Below are 18,320 nucleotides of genomic sequence, written 5' to 3' on the forward strand. Positions count from 1 at the left end.
GATGATGTTTGCGGGGAGGGGTGGAGAGGAGAAGAGAACCAATGTGGCGTATAGGTTCTGAATTCCAACTTGTATGTCTGGGCCCTGGGATTGTTTGGGATGAAACTGGAAACCCTCTTGAGTAGGCAAGGGTGTTAAAAATAGGAGGGGTATTTCTAGAGTCAGGCACGCTAAGAATCCAGTGCCAATGAAGTGCTGAAGCAGCCCAGCCACAGGGCTCTGGTTTCTTATGCTGGATTTTTCTGCAAAGAACACCAGGAAGCAGGGCTTAGAGGTTAGAGACACAGGGCCATGCGGTGCGACATCATTTGAGCTCCTCGTCCTCCCCAAACCCCACTGTAACTACCTGGACCTCAGAAACAGAAAGCAGATGTGGCTGGCAGACAGGACCCTCATGGTTCTTGCTGTGAACACCACAGTCCTATTTGGAGCTCATTCTGCCAGGGCTGGGGTTGGCAAACCTCAGTCTGTGGGACAAAGCTGGTCCACTGCCTCTTGTGTGGCCTGCAAGCTAACAGTGGTTTTCACAGCTGTAATGACTTTTACAAAATCAAAAGAATGTATTACAAATACCAAAACTATCTCATGACACATGAAAATTATGAGATTCAAATTTTAGTGTCCATAAATAACATTTTATTGGCATACAGCCAGGCGTGTCCCTATGGGTGTACCATGTGGCTGCTTCACCAGAACGGCAGTGTTGAGCAGATTCATCAGAGGGGTTTGCCCTGCAAAGCCCAAACCTGCTATCTGGCTCTTTCTGGAAAGTGGTTCCTGATGCTCTTGCAAAGAACTGTACAGGCCACAGTCAGTCTATTCAAACCCTGCAGTTCCCATCAGCAAAAGATACAGAGATGGAGCTGGGCGTGGTGGTCCACACCTGGAATCTCAGCACTCTTGAGAGGCTGAGGCAAGAGAATCACAGCCTGGGCAATTTAAGGACTTCTTGAGACCCTGTCCCCAAATGAAAAATAAAAAATGACTGGGGATGTAGCTCAGTTCAAAGGCCCTCCCTGGATTCAGTTCCCTGATACAAAAAAAGAGAGAGACATTGGTTTATTCTTTCATGTGCCTGCGCACGAGACAATCTAGAAGGAAGGGTGTGGGCCTGGAGGCACCTGGGCAGGTTTGAGGTGGGGCTGGGCTGGCTGTGCAGCCTAGGGTGGACAGAAACGGCCCATCCTGCTTTCGAGTTAGGGACTGAGCAGAAAGTGTGGCCCATGGTTCGGAAATGCAAAAAGGTTGAAGGAGAGAAGGGGCTGATGCCAAGAATCTAAACCATGGGAAGTCGAGGTGTGGATGCTGCAGAGACCTGGCAGGGGTTGTGCCAGTGTCTGTGGTCACACAGCCAACATCAGCAGACTGTCCCAGAGTGGGAGCAAACCTGCTCCAGGACGAGGAGAACACAGATGTGCAAGTACTGCCCAGCCAGGCCACTGGGGCCACAGTTTGTGAGCAAGAAGGAAGATAGATGGCTTCGTCCCAAAACCTTTGAAAGGTTGGTATTGTCATCTTTTTATTATGTTTTATTATTTTCACTGTTAGCAGAAGCAGACTGGTGTGCTTCCTATGTTCCACATGACTTCCCGTTTCTGGCTTTTGTTTGTTTGTGTGGTACCGGGGATTGAGCCCAAAAGCCTTCGAACTGAGCTACAACCCCAGCCGGTTTTTTTTTGCTTTTGAGATAGGTCTTGCTAAATCACTAAGTGGCCTGGGCTGGGTTTAAACTTGCAATCTTCCTGCCTCTGCTTCCCAGAGCGTTGGGATTATAGGTGTGTGCCACCAAACCCAGCTTCCTCATGGCTTCTGAGTGGAACAGCTACGGAACAGAGTCCATGTGGCTTCCCAGAGTTTTCACTTCATTGAGAGTGGCTCTGGTGCACCCGGACCAGGACGCAGATAAAAGGGACGAGGGTGGCGGCCAGACTGCCACGCATTCGGGAGAGAAATGCATAAAGCCAACAAGCGAACAAATGAGCCAGTCCACCGAGGGAAATCTCCTCTGCATTCCAATCTTCCAACTGCTGTTTGCTGGCAGGACTCCTGTCAAGTCTGGCTGAGCCTGCAAAACCACGGTGCAGCGGCATGGTCCAGAGCCCGTGCTTAGCTCAGAAACCCACCGCTTCTCATCTCTTGCTTGGGCATGCGTGAATTCAACAGTTACCACGCTGGAGAGTCCAGAACACTTCCTCAGCATTTCTTTCTTTCTTTTTTCTTTTTTTGGTACCGGGGATCGAACTCCGGTCCTTGCGCTTGCGCAGCAGGCGGCGAAACCACTGAGCTAAATCCCCGGCCCTTCCTTAGCATTTCTTATGCATTGTCTTCCTTCCATAAAACACAGAAGTTAACAGAGCCTGAGTAAGCAGTTCAGTCATGAAGTAAATCATATTTAAGTTCTATACTTGTTTTAATTGTGGTAAAATGCACATGACATAAAATTACCACCATAACCATTTTTCAGTGTACAATTCAGTAGTGATAAGTACATTCATCATTACACACCAATTACCACCATCCATCTGCAGAACTCTTTTCATCTTCCCAAACTGAAACTCTCTGCTCATGAAGTAAGAACTCAACCATCCTCAGCCATCCCCAGCCCCTGGCTCCCACACTCTCTCTCCTGTCTCTATGAATATGTACTCTAGGGAGCTCACAGAAGTGGACTCATGTAGTATTTGTCCTTTTGTGTCTGGCTTACTTCACTCAGCACAACCTCCCCAAAGTTCATCTTGCAGCATGTGTCAGAATTTCCTTCCTTTTTAAGGCTGAATAATATTCCACTGTATACATACACCACACCTGGTTTATAATAATTCCTCCATGGCTGGACACTTAGGTTATTTCCAGCTGTTGACCACTGGAATAATACTGCTATGAACAGAAATATTCAGATATCTGTTTGAATCCCTGCTTTCAATTTTTATATATACCAAGAGGGATTTTTAAGTTAAAATTTATGCCAAGTATCCACAATAAATACAATATCAAAATTTTAACATTTTTTTTCCGGTACCAAGGATCAAACTCAGGACCTTGTGCTTGCCAGGCAGACTACATCCTCAGCCCTAATATCAAAATTTTAAATGGATGCTAGTTAAATCTACATGTTACCATACAACCCTGATCAGGAAAAAGGTATAATATAATTTTTGACTTGGAAAAAAAAATTTTTTAATGGAGATTTTTACTGACTTTTTTACTTATGCGTCATACTCCTATGGCTCAGTGTGTCACTAGAAGTTTAATTATCCCCACTGTGTAGAGAAAACAGGATCCAAGGAGGGTTGCTCACTGTCACCTGGTTAACTGGCAGCAAGCAGCAATGAGAGCCAAGGCTGCCATTCACTTCCTGTCTGACCAGGACCCCTTGCCAGGAACTGCCAAGAACTCGTGGTAACTGGCAGGAATGAGTCGTCCCACTGTCTTTGGCTAACACACAGTAGGCACTACCCAACTGGCAGGGCTCTTCATTCTTCCTTGAAATGGGAATTTCAAGGATCTCTGTGTTCCTTTGGCCTCTCTCTCTCGCTACCCCAAGAAATGAGGGGACACATTTTAATCACATTCTATTGCAATATTTCCCCTGCCACTGTAACTTGTCCAATTTTGACCAAATATTTTATTTACAAATTCATTTCTAATTTATACCCTGCCCACTTTCAGAAAAGATCAGAAGTGGAGACAAAGCATTAATAAACCCATGGTGTGGAACGGATCTATTAAATGATGTCAGGAGCCTGGTTAGGATGCCACTGCCCTGGCCTCCCCCGCCTTCATTTCCCAGTCTCGCTCAGCTGCAGCGACAGAGGCCATAAATTAATTCCCACCCAGGGCATCGATCCTGCACAGCCCAGAAAGTTAATTAAGGTAATTGCCACTACAAGGAGTGATACCTTCTGTTCTTTTGACTTTGTCCCTGCCCTGATATTAAAGAGCTGACTTCTTGAACATCTTTATCATTCTGCGTTTAGATGTGTCCTCTCTGGGCCCACAAAGTGGTCCTGGTCACCCTGCAGAAAAATGAAGGACAGGGAATTTGTCTGTGAAACCACAGCCTGAGAATTCCTGGCTCAGAGTTTGAGGAGCTCAAAACGCCCTTCCTACCAGGCTGATTTAAACAGCAGCCAGCCCCTCCCCTTACAGCCTGCACCGGAAGCAAATGGGTCTCAGGGTGCCACGGGTAGGACTGAAAGCAGGAACGAAGCCAAGGGAAACTGTGCTAAAGCTCATCTGAGAGGAAGAGAGGTGATGATGACGTGTAACCCTCCCCATCTGATGAGGAGGGAAACGAAAGAGCCATAGGAGCCAGAGAGTGGGGACACCGACCAACCAGAAGTCCTTGGGGGAACCAGAGGGGGTCGCAAGAGCAGGAGCTAGAAGGGCTCCCTCACCCAGGGGTGGCTCTCTCAGAGCGCTGTGTGGAGTCCAGGAATCCACCGCTGTTTCCTGCAGTGGCACAGAGGTGAAGTTGCCCCTGCTCCAGGGCACTCAGCAAATCTGGCTGGAGAAGTGCTATCCTGACCGGCCTCAAATGGGAGAAGATGTCTTAGGGCCAGGGATGGCACCTGTGCAGTGTGTGGAGGCCCAGCCTGACCCCTCAGCCCCCGGGCCCGCCAGGCCTCAGCCAGCAAAGACCCTTGGCACCCTCACGGCACGCTGGCTGATTTCCCCTTCTAGGTCTGCTGCCCACCAGGCTAGGAACAGGGGCTGGTGACTCATCCAGGGCATAGAAGGTGCTGGGAAGAGGCAGAAAGGAAGGAGCGAGGAAGAGGAGGCAGAATAAATTGTAATGTGGGTAATGTGTTCCACTGAAGTGAAGGAGGGTGCTGATCTGCAGAGTTCTTCGTGTGCGGTTGCGTGTGCATGTGTGTGTGTGTGGTGGGGGTGTGGAGGACATGGCAGGTGGTATGGTGGACTGAGTCCTGGGCCTCTGTACTGAGCTACACCCCCAGCCCTTTTTATTTTTTGAGACAGGGACTTGCTAAGTTGCCCAGGCTTGAATTTGCGATCCTCCTGCCTCAGCCTCCCAGGGGTCTGGGATTACAGGTGTGAGCCTTGACACCTGGCTTTGCAGACTTTTCAAGGCCAAGGGCCACCCCTAAACCACTCCCATCTGCTAGCTCCTACCATGTGCTGGCCTGTAGGCTGAGGCCCTGTGGGACAGAAAAAGCCTTCTAGACAAAGCGAGCTGTGAATGTTCTCTGGGCCTTTGTTTTCTCATCTGTAAAAGTGAAACCAACTCTTGTTACAGTAGAGTGGCGTGCTGGACTGGCTCCTTGTTGGAGTCCTGCCGATTCTAGTCTCTGGCTCTAAAACACAAGGAGATGCAAGTTAGGGTATCATTGTTAGGGAAACATGACTTGCTCAGTTTAACAATTACCCTAAAATAGCTTGGGAGTTTTTTGTTTGTTTTTGTTTTGTTGTTGTTGCTGTTGTTGTTGGTTTGGGGCAGTACCAGGGATTGAACTCAGGATTCTCACACTGAGCTACATTCCCAACCCTTTCTTAATTTTGAGACAGGGCGTTGGTAGTCACTAAGCCACCGAGGCTGAGCTCAAACTTGTGATCCCTCCTGCCTCAGTCTCTCAGAGTGCTGGGATTACAGGCATGCACCACCATGCTAGGATATAGCCATATATTCACAGGTTCTGAGGGTGAGAACGAGGACTTTTAGGCGGAACCAGTATTTTGCCCTCCATCTTCATTATCAACATTGTGTGCTAGGCAAGGCACCATGCAAAACTAGGACATAATGAGGAACAAGTTATGGTCCCAACCTTCAGGAACTTAAATTCAATGGAGGATGACTTTATTTTTAGGGTGGCTTTATTTTTACTGGTACATTTTAGGTATACATAATGATCACATTCATCATAGGGAATTTATACCTGTACATGATATATCTTGCTTCTTATTTCCCCCATTCCCCTCCCCTCCCTCCTTCAACCCCTCTTCCCTGGAGGATGACTTTAAAGTTGAGTCTGAACACGCTGAGATTTAGCAGGGTTCTTTGGTCTGCCCTCTTCTAACCTATGGGTCTACATACTCTGCAGGCCCAGCTGACATCATGAGGTCACATGTTCTCCAACCCCTCAGTGCAAACATCATCCTTCTTTCTTTCTTGTGTCCTTGACACTTTGCTCATATTCCCAGTACAACTCATTGGGCTTACATGTCTTGCTGATTATAAGCTCTTTGAAGGTAAAGCCTGTACTTTCTTCAGAATCATCCTAGCAGCTAAAACCTTCCCTGCCCCAATCCTCCTTCCACATCTTCCACACAGTATCCACAACACTGGCCTCAGGACATGCTGGTACACTGAATTAGTGCTGTTGAGAGGGCAAATGGGCAAGAGGGAATGCATGTAAAGATGCTGCAAGGAAGCCAGACATGGTGGCACACACCTGTAATCCCAGCACTCTGGGCAGCTGAGGCAGGATCACAAGTTCAAACCCAGCCTGGGCAATTTAGTGACTCAGTAAGACCCTGCCTCAAAATAAAAAATAAAAAAAGGACCAGGGATATAGCTCAGTGAGTAGGCTCTAAATTCAATCTCAGTACTTGGGGAAGGGGTGGGAGGAGCTACAAGGAAGAATGGGAAAGCCAAGTAAGGAAGACTTTGGAAGCAAGAAAGGAGCCCAAAAAGGATCCTTCCTGATCCAGTTCCCTGATGTCAGATGTCTGCAGCCAGAATGAGTTGTCTCTGTCCGCAGGTTGAATCAGATGAATGAGACCAAAGCAGCTGCATTTGCTACAGTGGAGCCTGGGGCTGCATGGCTCAGAGATGAGATGATTTTCTGAGCTACGGCACATCAGCTGACAGCCTTGAGTACAAGACGTTCCCAGAAGTGCCTTTTGGGAAGCTACAAACCCACCTTTAATTACACTAGATCAATTTTTTTTTTTCTCACAACAGTTGATCTTCCACCCTTTTAGCTGAACCAACCCAGCAGGAATTATTGTGTTACCAGATGGCATATAGGGTCCCTGTGCTTCTCAGGTTTATGTTACTGTAACGAATACCTGCGATAAGTCAACTTACAAAAAGAAAAGTATTATTTTGGCTCACAGTTTTTAAGATTTCAGTCCATGACAGACTGCCCCTGTGGCACAGCACATCCTGACAGGTACACATGGCAGAGGAAACCATTTGGAGCTTGCCAGGGAAGGGAAAAGAGACCTGTGTCCCACAATCCCTTTCAAGATCATGCCCCACTGTAACTCAAAAGATCTCCCACTAGGCTCCACCTTTTAAAGATCACACCGCATCCCAATTGTGCCACAGGCTGGGGACCATGCCTTTAACATACAGGTCTTTGGGGATACTAATTTGAACCGTAGCCTTCTACAAATAGATTTCATTTCTCAATGTAAATCCTCTTCCCTTACCTACCCGCCAGTCATCTGTTAATTTTGTCTGAGGTTAATGGAATTCGGTTTATACCTGGTCACAAAGTTAAGGAGCTTGCCTCTGACAGGCTTCGAGAAAAAGCCTCAGTCTCAAGCACCCACTTCTGATTGGCTTTGTAAAACAGCAGGTGGGGCTGAAGACCAGGGACAAAGATAAAGCCACCTACTTTTGTGATTTCGGGACCTTTCCTTAAGCTTCTCTTGTATCTTTTGCATGTAAAGAAAACAGAGGCTGAGGACTAATTAGAACATTCTTGAGTTTTCTCTGCAAAGCCTCTGACACTCAGAAACTATTCACATCCAGTTGGCTTGTCGTCAGCGTCGTCAGAGTCTAGCTGGCTCCTTCGCACCCACTAACCAGCACCACTTGCTCAGGATTAGCAGCTCAGTTTCCTGAAACAATGGTTTAGATCAATTTGCAGAACATCAGTTTTAATGAGCTACAAGTGGGATAATACCATGAGTTTGCAAGCTGCCACTTCTGTTCCATTTAATTACTTCTCTGCAGATTTAACAGCAACCAGAGCTTTAGACAAAAGGGAATTTTGTCACGATTCCGGAACTCTGCATGGTGGGTATATATATGCCCACGGACCAGGCTATGTTAAGGTAGGCAGCAACCATCAAAATTGACATAACCATGGTGACGCTGTCAAGTGAAAGATTCTAACACTGGTATGACACAAAATACTTGTGAACGCTACTACTGCTTTGCCACCATTTAACAGAGCTGTACAGAGTGGGTGGGGGACATTGTTGCAACAGTTCATTCTTCTACCCCAGGCCATCACTACTGCCAAGTATTGTCACCTGCCAAGTATTTGTCAACACACTGTGTTGGCAAAGGATGCCAATGAAGAGAGGAAAGTGTCGTTAAGCTCTTTTCAAACCTTGAGATCCAGTTTAGCATTTGTGAAAACCTTTCTGTAAAAGGTGAAAGGCTAGTGCTGTAGGTTTCGGGGTCTAAAGTTGTGATCCCTGCCTCATGTAAGTTCAGAAACTCAAAACGGTAATAAAAAAAAAGAGACAACTCTCAGTTGTAGGCACAGAGGAAAAGGGAGAGTAGAGAGAGGTGGAATTTCCAGTCTTAATAAGTAGAGGTCCCCAAAGTAGCCTTGGGGAATGGGGGTAGGAAGACTGAAGGAAATGCTTCAAAAAGAAAGTCAAGGGCCTGTTCAGGCAGGAATGGGGGAGTGGTGTGCTGCAGTCTGGTGGCTGTAGCTCAGGATCCAGACTTGACATGCTTCCACAGTACGGCTAAGAAATACAGGACAGTGGCTCTTCAGACAAAGAGGGGCACAATTGGATTGTTCCAGAGATGTAACTGACTACAGCTGACAAAATGAACAGGAAATGAGGCAGTGCAATCAACAGGTGGTTCTTTGAACCTTAAAGAGAATTTTCATCCAGTAAGGAATTGATTGTTTTGGACAAAACCATGTAACCCAGGCAGCAGAATCACTCTCAGACTAAGGGCTCCTTGGCTGCCTAAAACCTACTACAGTGCATTCAGAGGTCCTAGATGAACCAAATTCAGTGCAGACCACTCTCCATGCCATGTCTGCTGCCCCCGTTCTCCTTCTGTATATGTGACCCGTGTTCCACACACATCTCACCTTGCAGTCTGACGAAAGCCAGTGACTGTTTTATCAATTACAGTTTTATGTTAACTTACACACTAACACCATTCTCAGAAGTGTTCCAAAGGGTACCAAGAAGGCACAGGAATTAACATGGGTCATATTTGCATTTTCCCACTGACTTTGGGGCCTTGGGTCACTTGTAGTGTAGAGATTAGTTCAAGTTCTCCAAATCCACTTGACTTTTATGTAAACAACTGTTTTTTCTTTCCAAAATTCAGAGCTTTACGTCATGTTGTATTAATTCAATTCGTAGAAAAGACAACCAGTATAAAAACAGATTCACTGCAATAAATATAAATGTTAAACTGTCCTTGTGAAAGGCTGCCCTATTTACTTACATTTACAAACCTTCAGTACAGTATATTCCAGGTAGAGTTATAGTGTTCCATTAATAGGATGTAAAAAATAGGGACGGCACACAAAGCATTTGGTGACCAGATAATGCTTCTCAAAGTCACATCATAGCAGATGCAAACAATCATTTCCCCAACAAAAATAAGACCCTGACTCAAGGCAATTTTCTACACTTGCAACAATTTGTTTTTTGAATATTTAAATGAAGATTTGGTACACACTGTTTTGAAGTCTATTATTATACCTTCATAATATATTTGTGTAAACTATATTTTTGAGTTCTCAAATTCTGGGCCATAAATGCACAGAATTAACAACTAAGTGATGTGATAAGAATAATTCATAATATTTTTAAGAAATTCACATTGTGTTGAATGACAAATTGAAAAGTACTCATTTTCTCACTGACCACTAATGCCCTTTAAACTTTAAGGTAAGACTATAAATCTTAAGGCTTTTGCTACTCCTGAAGTTTGGGGATTTAAATGAAGTCATAAATTTCTGGAAATGAGTGTTACAACTTTACAAACTGATGCTGAGTTCTCATTTATATTGGCTTTTACCATTTAAGTGCCATGCTTAACATCTGTAATACTTTTGAACTTAAAAGTAAAAGAAGTCGAGAATTATATTTCACACTTAATAAACAAGTCTCCAAATTATTAAAAAGGCATTTTATTATAAATACATTTTAGTTGTAGCAGTAAAATACATTTTGTGTTACCATGAATCTTTTAAAATAAAAGAACTTCACTGAGACAATGATCACACCGTAGAACTGTAGACCCCAAGATGAAAACCTGTTATAAGGAACCAAAGTAGCTAAAGTAATTCCAGAAATTAAACTATAAAAGAAAAGACAAAGACAGAGAAAGAAAAAAACCCTAGAGAGTAGCTTTGGGGTTATATTATTATACAAAGTCATTTTTACTTTAAGAATAAACTCTTTAGGTATTAGAGCCTCTTAGATGAGGTATCATTTACTGCAAAGAAAAATAATAATTTTGCCATAAATATGCTTAGATGGCCACACAACTGGTCCCTTGAAGAGATGGAAACTTACCAGCTGTTTTATATAGCCTCCCTTAGAAAGGCTTTCCAAAATAAGAACCAATATGAATTTACTAAGCAACTGATCCTATGAAGTTAGCTGAACAAGTTTAGATAAGAACTATATTTTTGAAGCATTAAAAAAAATCCTGTCATTAATAACAGGACCCTTTAATAAAAATGCAAAACCCATTACTTTTATAATTTAGAGAAGTATTTTAATCACCATATTTACCCAGGATACATACTACATATAACCAGTACCTTCATGGGTTTCAAAGAATCAGGTCAGCTGACTGGCACAGAAATCAGATACAGTACGTAATGTACATAATGTCATATACACAGATTTATAGGATCATGTGTGGTCTGGATATATAAAATCTCAAGTGTAACTGACACTTTGGGACTTTAACTTGGACAAAAGAGACCTCTGACCTACCAAAAGATATAAAGAGGTCTCCACATACACAGTGTCATGCAAAGCAAAGTGTAAATAAACCAAAGTTCCCTATAAGTTGGGACTGCATCAAGGAACCTGAGCTGAACATATGAACAATCCTCACAAAAGATCATCAAGCTTTTTAAGCAGGAAGAATTAAGAATTCTAAAGCCGTGCATTCTATGATGGTCATCATGTATACTTCTACACCTAAATCGTTCTATAGTCTATCACCTTAAAATTAGGTTTTATTCTTGCTAGCATTTCAGTAAATTCAAAGGCAAACTAAAAACCAGAAGCAGAGCCCCAATAATCCCCAAGGTACAGTCCAGGGTGAATATTAAAACAACAACAACAGCAACAACACACAAATGTAAAAATATCCAAAGACCTGTCAAGATTGTGATAGGCAATTTCTTTCTCAAAAATAACTTGCTCATACATGTGCACCTATGATTTATGAATAACTCATGCTGTGTAGGTGGTAGATTGCCCTAGACTGTTTTGCAAACATATACAGATTTCTTTTTAAAGGTAGCAAAGGAATCAAAAACAATTACTCATTTTCTGTCACATACAGCATCTCAGGCTCTCCCTGACACCTGCTGGCATGGCAGAAATCCAAAATAACTTTGTTAACCTGAGAAACACACAATCTGAAAAGCAAATCCGTCACCCTCCCAACCCCCCCAACCCCCCCCCCATAAAAACTACATGTTGTTTGGGTATTACCTATCATTTTCAATGCTCCATGTCACTGCTATCTTAGGACAGGGACTCCTGTACTTAGTGCCTCGATAAATGCAAAGTGCATTCTCGTGACCTTCAGATGGCTTCTTTCCACAATTCTCCATGTGTAGGGATCATCAAGATTGACTCTAAGCACATCAAACAAACGCACAGCTTCCAGACCAAAGCCCAAGCAGCAGCGTACACAAAACCAATCTCACCCTAGAAATGAAAGGGCTCTTTCACCCTAATGACAAAGAGCAGCACAGACCCCCACCAGGGGAGGAAAAATGGAGGTGGCAGTCAATCCAAAGGCTTAGAGATCTTTCTCCAGGAATATGCCACTCAGGTTATCAGAATTCTAAAAATGATTTAAGAGATCAGCTTTTTATACCAAGTAAATAAATGCACCACTGGAAACACCTTCAAACTTACTGGAGACATGTGATTTTCAAAGTGCAATCCCTGGACCAACCAGCACCAGCACTGTGGGGAACTTGTTGCAAATGCCAGTGGTCAGATTTCAGCCTAGAATCCAGAACCTGGGGTGGGGTCCAGCAATCTATACTTCAAGAAAACCTCCAGGTTACGTCTGATGCTGGCTGAAGTTTGAATACTACCTTTTTCCTCTTTCCTTTCTTTTCTTTTTTTCCTTTACGCTGTCACTATTCTAAAATCTTAAAACATGACAGGTTTGTATGTAGATACTACCATGTTGAAACCGACGTAAGTTTCCATTCTTTCCCCTTTACTTCTCACAAACGTTTAGAAAGTATTCATGAAAATTATTTCAAAATCAAAAATTTCTTAAAAGGTAATACTGATTTTTCCCTCCTATACATAGTTCTAAGGCAGGCAATCACATGCTAGTATGAGAAATAAAATACAGAAGAGACCTCATATATGAGGTAGAAATAGCTAAAAAGGCTCCCCAGGAACAAAATGAAAATTTCATCAATTGTTCAATGAACTCATAGAATTATATAAAACTTATAATGCTTTATGCTTAATATTTGTATCAAAATAAAATCTCTCTGTTGAATGAATTGCAAATAAACTCTGGTCTAATATTCTGATTACTGAAACTACACACTATGAACATCTCTGGATCTTCTGAACACTCCAGTTTTAGAAGCTTTAGACTACCACTGTATAACTGGGTCTAGGGTTTAACCACAGTTCACATTTCTAAGTCTAGATTCTTCTATTAGGTACCTCCCTTCAATGAAAATTTAGAAACTCTGATGACTGTTAAAAGTACATTGCAAAAAAAAAAAAAAAGTACATTGCAAAGTAGGTATTTTCAATAGGTACCAATTTTTAAACGTTACATTGAAATTATTTTTTCATTTAACCTGATATTCTAGTTTAAAGTAATAACATTGTGCCATTTTCTGAATATTTAATAAGAATGTTAAACATTGCTAAGACTCCTTCCAACAACAGTCTTGAGATTGCTAATTAAACAGGGATGAAAATGGTAACTGTGAATTTAGCAGACTTAGAGTTAAGTCTCAGCAAATAGATGTCCAACCTTCAGTAGATGGAAAATGTGAGAAGCCTCTTATAATGAGCACTTTGAAGACTAACATCCCATAATCTTTCATGATGGTTATCTGTGTAATATGACTGACACCACTAAGTGGTATTTTCAATAAGAAATCAATAGAACACTATCCATTTTTCTAATTTCTAGGCAGTTTGAACATAGATCAGATGACAAAGAGGGGAGAGAGAAATCAGATCCATCAAGATATTTACTGCAAGATTCAGGAAAATGTGCAAGCTAGTGGTAGAAATGAGGATTTTCGTGTTAAGAAAGATTGTTGGCAAGAAATAATGTCTGTTAAGTCAGAAAAGACAAATTAGTGTCTTTGAGGAGCTGCAAGGAGGGAGAAGTATGGAAAAAGTCCTTTTAAAGCAGCAATATGTATCTTTCGCTATACTGGAAATTTAACCATATGTTTTTATACACATTTTCTGGGATTCCCTTTTTAAAAACAACTTCACTATGGAACACTGCTATCATGGTGTCTCTTTTTAAATAACTATCTCAGGAAATCTACTTTTCTTAATTACAATAGCTGAAATTCTAAACTTTATCTGGAAATTGTTTTCACACCCTGATTCTTGGCCAAGGTGGCTAGAGATAAATTCTTTTATGTTTATAGCTTTGCTCTTTAGGTGAAATATATTAAAAACATAAAATGATCTACACTAGAGCAACATACTACTATACTGTATATGAATGATCTCAAAGTTAGAAAATGCAGTTAGCTTTCTCAGCAATTTCAATTCCTGTACTTTCATAAATAGGTCTTGGAGATGACTATGTTTAAACAGGTAATGCTTATTCGGTGGGGATTCTTGCTTATTTTACTTATTCTGCAATTCTTTGAACTAAAAAGACTAGGTGTTTATCTGAATTTATTTTAAAATCTCTGATGAAAACAAACAAACAAACAAACACCAAGCAGTTTGGATTACAAGATGACCTGCATGAAAAGCAGAGCTGTGTGGAAAAAGGAAAATTAAGGTCACATTAGTTTAAATGGTCAATAATTAACTACTGATTAATCATAAAAAAAAGCTCTGCTCTAACAACTTGGCAAAGCATATGCCAAAGTGGCAACCAAAACTCCTTTTTAAAAGCACACTGGGAAACAGCCATATTATAGTGAATGAGGTTCTTCATATCTTAACAAAAAAAATCATTTTTAGATCAGGAAAATAAATAGCAGAAATAATCTACAAATTCTCTATTACCCAAAAAAATTTCTTTAGGACTAAAAAAGAAAGAAAATCTTAAGTTGCACTGAAATTAAAAAGTGGAATAAATGAAACATAGTTTTGGCAAGAACAAGGAAACTTGAGAGTGATACAAGGAACAAAGAAGTAGAAAGAAATCATGGAACAGTTATCTTCACTTAGAAGAAATCTGTTCCAGAAAAAAAGGAGGTTGGTAATAATTGGTATTATCCCAGAGCTATCATCAAGTTGCTTTTTTAAAAAATCCATATATTAATATATGTATGTATATGTTCCATCTGAGCTCTCTAAGGTTGAACCTAGCGCATGAAATAAGAAAATAAGTTATTTTATCAGTCTGACTTATAGGTACTTGCTAATAACTACAAAGTTGCAATGATTCTTATAGTAATACTTGCTCAAATCATTACAAATTAAGTATCCATAAATAAGATTCTTTAAAGCAGTGTTGGAAATATGGCATTAAGTAATGCTGGCAAAGAGGAAGCTTGTTAGGGGTTAAAATAATCTAGATCTTGATTACAGAATGATCTAGAATACAGAAAGATTACCAGATGGAAAGAACATTCAAACCCTTGACTAGAAACAAGAAAGAAATGAACACTTGGGACATTGAGAGCGAGCAGTGAACTAGTAAGTAGCTATCATTGTTCATGTTTTAGAAATAACTGCTTAGAAAGAAACTGCCATAGCAACTGCACAGCTTCCTTATCCAAGGGTCCATCATCAATATATTTATAGAAGGTGGCAGGGTGTGTACATGACCTCCTAAATAGAAACATAAATAATTTAAAAATTGCTATTTTTAAAGGTTCAAGTATGGGAAACAGAAAATCAGGCAATAACCTCATTAAAAGAGGTTAACTGAAAGACCTGACAGTACAATTCTGCCTTCTTATTATCAAAATGCTTTTGAAAATTTATCTAGCTTGTATTGTAGACATGCATGGGGGTGGGGGAGGATCATCACTGATGAAAAAAGTATTCTTCATAGACATTCTCACATTCGGGAGACCTAATTTTCATCTGGGCTATGTTTGTCATAGAGTTGGAAATACACAGCAATACAGCAAAAAAAAAAAAAGTCCATCTTCTCACTAAAGTATGCTAAGCAAAATTTGACATAGCTAAATGTGGCAATCTCATATCCTACAGAGAAAGCAAAGAGCTATAGCTTGCTGCTCAGTTTTCCAACTGTGATTTATACTAACCATTAACATGTCTGCAGTCTATAGGTATCCATGTGCCGCCCTAACGAGACCTGCAGCCTGTAATAGGAAGCCATGTACAAATGAACTGCACCCTGAGCAGAAAAGTAGAAATGAATAAGAGGCACGTTTCATTTGTCCTGTAGCTTGCTAACCTTTAACCAAAGACATGCCTTTATCCCAAATGATATGAAGATTGCAGCTGGCCAACCTAAACTAACCTTCAGTCATGAGAGATGTAAGTAATTTCTCTTTATCCTTGCCACTTTCAATCCATTCTTAAAATGTACTGTGAATACAAGATTGCCTATGAAAAGCAGTCTTCCAAAAAACTACTTTTTAATGGATAATGAGGAAAGTTGGGCTCATTTGAAATGTTCCCTGGCCTCATCTTATTTTCTTTTAAGTTATACTGTAGTTTCAAGATATCTCTGAAATATAAAAATTGTACTACTACATCAGGAAAATGATAAGGACATGCATCATTTCAAATGTGTCATAAGACCACAAGGTGTAAGAGGGTAAACACTGTTCTTTGGATTTTACCAAAGCGCATTCAAGACAACTATCAGACTATAGAATATTTAAGGTAGTTAAATTTTATATTTTATACAAGTTCAATAGGGGTATTTTAGAAGAACTGAAAGACATGAAAAACAAGGGTAGTTTTCTGCCCCAGAGTTTGATGAATTTTGATTAATTTTTGACAAACACTTTTTCCTTTGATGATGTTCCTCAAATAAAACAAATATTTGAATTGCCATGTATATAATGTCACATTTTAATGTAAACATCAAATTAGGTACCAAAACTTTTACTGGAGGAAAAAAAAAATCAAATCTTAAAGCGGCACAATTCTTTATACCACTGGAGAAGGGGAAAGCCAGGTTACAAACATTTACACATGCATAGTGAGAAAGAAGGATTTTACTAAATTCACGCATTTTTAAAATAGTTATCAAGTCTACTAAGCACCAACAATCCTAAAAATTTTTCAGCTTCATGATTTGTTTTTAAAAAACACACTATCAAATTAACATTAAAAACAAGCTTGAAGTGTAGCTTGTCCAAAAAAATAACTAAGTATGCCAAAGTTTTTTCATACTTCAAAAAACAGTGGCATACAAAATACACCTGCAAAGAATGCCTTTAGCTCTATCCTATGGTGGATGGAGAGTACAACAGCACATCACACAGTCTAAAACCAAGAAAGTTTTAGAATGCAGCATCCTTCACCAAAAAAAGCTGATAAAACTTAAAGTATTTAGAAGATGCTGCCCCTTTATTTTAAAAAAATTTAAATGAATTTGAGCAAAAATAACATACATTTGTACATCAACTGGCCATTTCTGGTACAGAAACCCAGCATATCGCAATATTATTGAATAAATGTAAATGCTACTTACAATTTTCTTTTTAAATACATTTTAGACAAACTTTTTTCTTTTTTTAATAGTTGCACAATTAACCTCTTAGCTGCTAGCTTGATGCAAACATATATAACAATACACCAATTTAAAAATATTTTTTATTCTACATAAAAGCTGTCAAAATTGACTCACATCAAAAATGCAAAATAATGGAATATACTTTTAAAAAATTAGTTGCAAGTCTAGCAGCAAAGCAATTAAGTGAGAACATATTTAATATTAAAACAAAGAACTGTGCATCTATAGATGAAGTCCAACTACCTTAATTCTATTAATATAAACAGAAATTAAAACATTTTCCCCTTGGAAAAAAAGAAGTGATTATTTAAAATAGGAATAAAAGCCATTGCTGCCTGAGGAGCTGCCGAGGCTGAGTTCCTGGAACAGAGACAGGGGGTCACTATTCTTCTTGGCCTGCTCTGGTGGCGGCCTGGGCTTGGGAGGTGCCCGCAGTGCGCTGGCATAGGACATGGCTGGCTTGCTCCCCGAGGGGCTCTGCTGGCTGCTGCTGCTGGCTGACTCCCCAATCTGCTTGTTGGGCATGAGTGGTGGGAACTGACCGAGATGCTGCAGCGCATTATAGTTGAAGGAACTGGACACCTCAAGGCTTTCGGACTTCAGATTCTCCTCAGGGGGTTTGACAGTCTTAGGTGGAGCTAGAAACAAAGAACAGCAACAATGGTTTAATGGTCAGCCAGCAGCATTCTTATATGTCCTTAGCTCAGAAGGCCATAGCTGGGTCTTACCTCAAAGAACTCAAGGACAGTATAGCTAGGAGGTCAGACAACTTCTGCCACCGAATGCAGAAATCATACCTCTAAACAAACTCCTCTACCTCAACAACACACAAAAGAACCATGTGAACTGGAATGGCTAACACATAAAAACTAAATGGTCAAATATGAAGGCTTGCTGAAAAATAAAGAACTATATGTACAACTGTACATGCTGATATTTATCATACCGACTGTTCAGTTTGTACCCTTAAATTACAGTGAGCTTTATATGATGACTTTTGGTCAAAATAACTCTTACTATTGGGGCCGGGAATTTAGCTGAGTGATTCTGCAGCCTGCCTCGCAAGAGCAAAGTTCCGAGCTCGATCCCTGGTACCAAAACAAACAAACAAACAAACAAACAAGCAAGCAAACAAAAAAACCCCTCTTACTATTAATCTAAGTAATAGTGGCACTGAATTCCATTTGCTAAAAAAAATTAAAAAGCTACCCTAATAAGAACCAAGAGATTATGTAAAGGTGCAAATTTCCAATAACCTGAG

The 18,320-nt window shown here is 40.8% G+C and overlaps 1 protein-coding gene across 10 annotated transcripts in view; it reads right to left on the reverse strand.

The window, feature by feature from the left end:
• Window positions 1-10,072: 10,072 nt before the first annotated feature.
• The window catches only part of Helz (helicase with zinc finger), a 156,565-nt gene continuing 148,317 nt past the window's right edge, over window positions 10,073-18,320 (reverse strand). For all 10 annotated transcript variants that reach the window (XM_087208592.1, XM_087208594.1, XM_087208588.1 and 7 more), the window contains one exon: window positions 10,073-17,697. In XM_087208592.1, coding sequence (XP_087064718.1) covers window positions 17,363-17,697 — 335 coding nt within the window. In that variant the 3' untranslated portion in view covers window positions 10,073-17,362. The remainder of the gene's footprint in view (window positions 17,698-18,320) is intronic.

Source organism: Heterocephalus glaber, unplaced genomic scaffold, assembly GCF_053883595.1.
Source record: "Heterocephalus glaber isolate CG9 unplaced genomic scaffold, H.glaber_assembly_v1.0 deba00000937, whole genome shotgun sequence".
Taxonomy (NCBI): Eukaryota; Metazoa; Chordata; class Mammalia; order Rodentia; family Bathyergidae; genus Heterocephalus; species Heterocephalus glaber.